Below are 1,364 nucleotides of genomic sequence, written 5' to 3'. Positions count from 1 at the left end.
GGGGGAACCAGTGAATCCATGCAAAGCTTCCTGGATCACGCGCTTTACTCATTAACCAATCATAACCCCCCCACCCCCCCGACTTCCTCTTCATCAAAGCATGAAGCCGTTCAAAAAACCACAGAAAACTTCTAGGATTCTGTTTTAAGCAAGAAATAAAATAAGAATATAGACTGGAAGAGGAACTGCAAACATTTCCTGAAGTTTATTCACTAAATTATTTCTGAAGCTCTCCTTGTTTTTTTTGTTTGTTTTTTTTTACCGCTCTGAGATTTAAAAATGAAAAAAGGAGAAAAACAGGTTTTTAGGTTCAAAGCAAACAGCCAGTTTGTTACTTTTAACTGGAAGATGAGAATAAACTGCGGAGGATCTGCAGCAGTTTTCTCTTCATCTTCTCAACATTAAGATTCTCCATCTGCCATTTTGATTTTCTGCTTCTAAACCCACGCAGGCCTTAAAGGAGCGCCGCTAACCGGCAGCAGCGCCGCTAACCGGCAGCAGCGCAGGCTGGGACGTAGGCGGCTCACAGAGAAAGTTTGAAAATGTATTTATTCAAAAATATATTGAGCTCTCTGGCGCTAAAGTCATTACTCTGCTGATGAGTCGGACGGGTTTTTCCAAACTTGCAAAAGAGGATTTTAGTTAAAAAGACAGCTGCTCAACTAAAAAAAGAACCGCTGTTCTTTGCACGCGTTTGCAGTTTCTGTACAAGATGTTTCATTTGAGAAGCTGCGACAAAAAGATCCGACAGAGTCGCACTCAAAACGTAGAAAACATCAAGTTCAAAGTTCATCAACATCAAAAACGATCTGTTGTTTTTAAATCCATGGAAGTTGATTTTCATTTTGCAAACTAGTCCAACAAAAAGTAGCAATTAAATGAAAAGTAAAAGAATAGGAAATAAAAGTGATTACATGGCTGTTCAAAACTGAAAAGTGTGGCTTGCATTTGTTTTCTGTCCTCTCCATATCTAGGGAATCCTAATGCTTGCAATAGACCTTTAATTAGCAAATATCTGTAACATAATTAAACAAGCTGCACAATATTAGAACCATTAAAAGTCGGAACATTTCTGAAAGTTGCATATTAATAATTTTTTCCTTAGTTTGACACGTTGTCCTTTCCAGACTGTAAACACTGATGTTTGACTGACTGTAAATAAACATGAGGCTAACATCGGGGCGTTTGGAGACATTTAACTGATCAAATAGATCAATATGTCAGGTATAAAAAGTTCACTAATGTTGATCCAGTATCACAGATGCCAACAACAGATGGCGGCGCTTCAAAGCAATTCCATTCTATTCAGTTTATTTCTATAGCTCCAATTCACATCATGTCATCTCAGGTCACTTTCCAGTTCA

At 38.1% G+C, this 1,364-nt stretch overlaps 1 protein-coding gene across 1 annotated transcript in view; it reads right to left on the bottom strand.

Moving 5' to 3' along the window:
* The window catches only part of LOC107104096 (chromosome unknown open reading frame, human C7orf60), a 6,697-nt gene that overhangs the window by 2,327 nt on the left and 3,006 nt on the right, over positions 1–1,364 (bottom strand). The window contains exon 2 of the mRNA XM_015404015.1: positions 474–487. Coding sequence (XP_015259501.1) covers positions 474–487 — 14 coding nt within the window. The remainder of the gene's footprint in view (positions 1–473; positions 488–1,364) is intronic.

The sequence above is a fragment of the Cyprinodon variegatus genome, unplaced genomic scaffold (assembly GCF_000732505.1).
Source record: "Cyprinodon variegatus isolate N-32 unplaced genomic scaffold, C_variegatus-1.0 Scaffold1613, whole genome shotgun sequence".
Taxonomy (NCBI): Eukaryota; Metazoa; Chordata; class Actinopteri; order Cyprinodontiformes; family Cyprinodontidae; genus Cyprinodon; species Cyprinodon variegatus.
This window is presented reverse-complemented; position numbering and strand designations above follow the sequence as displayed.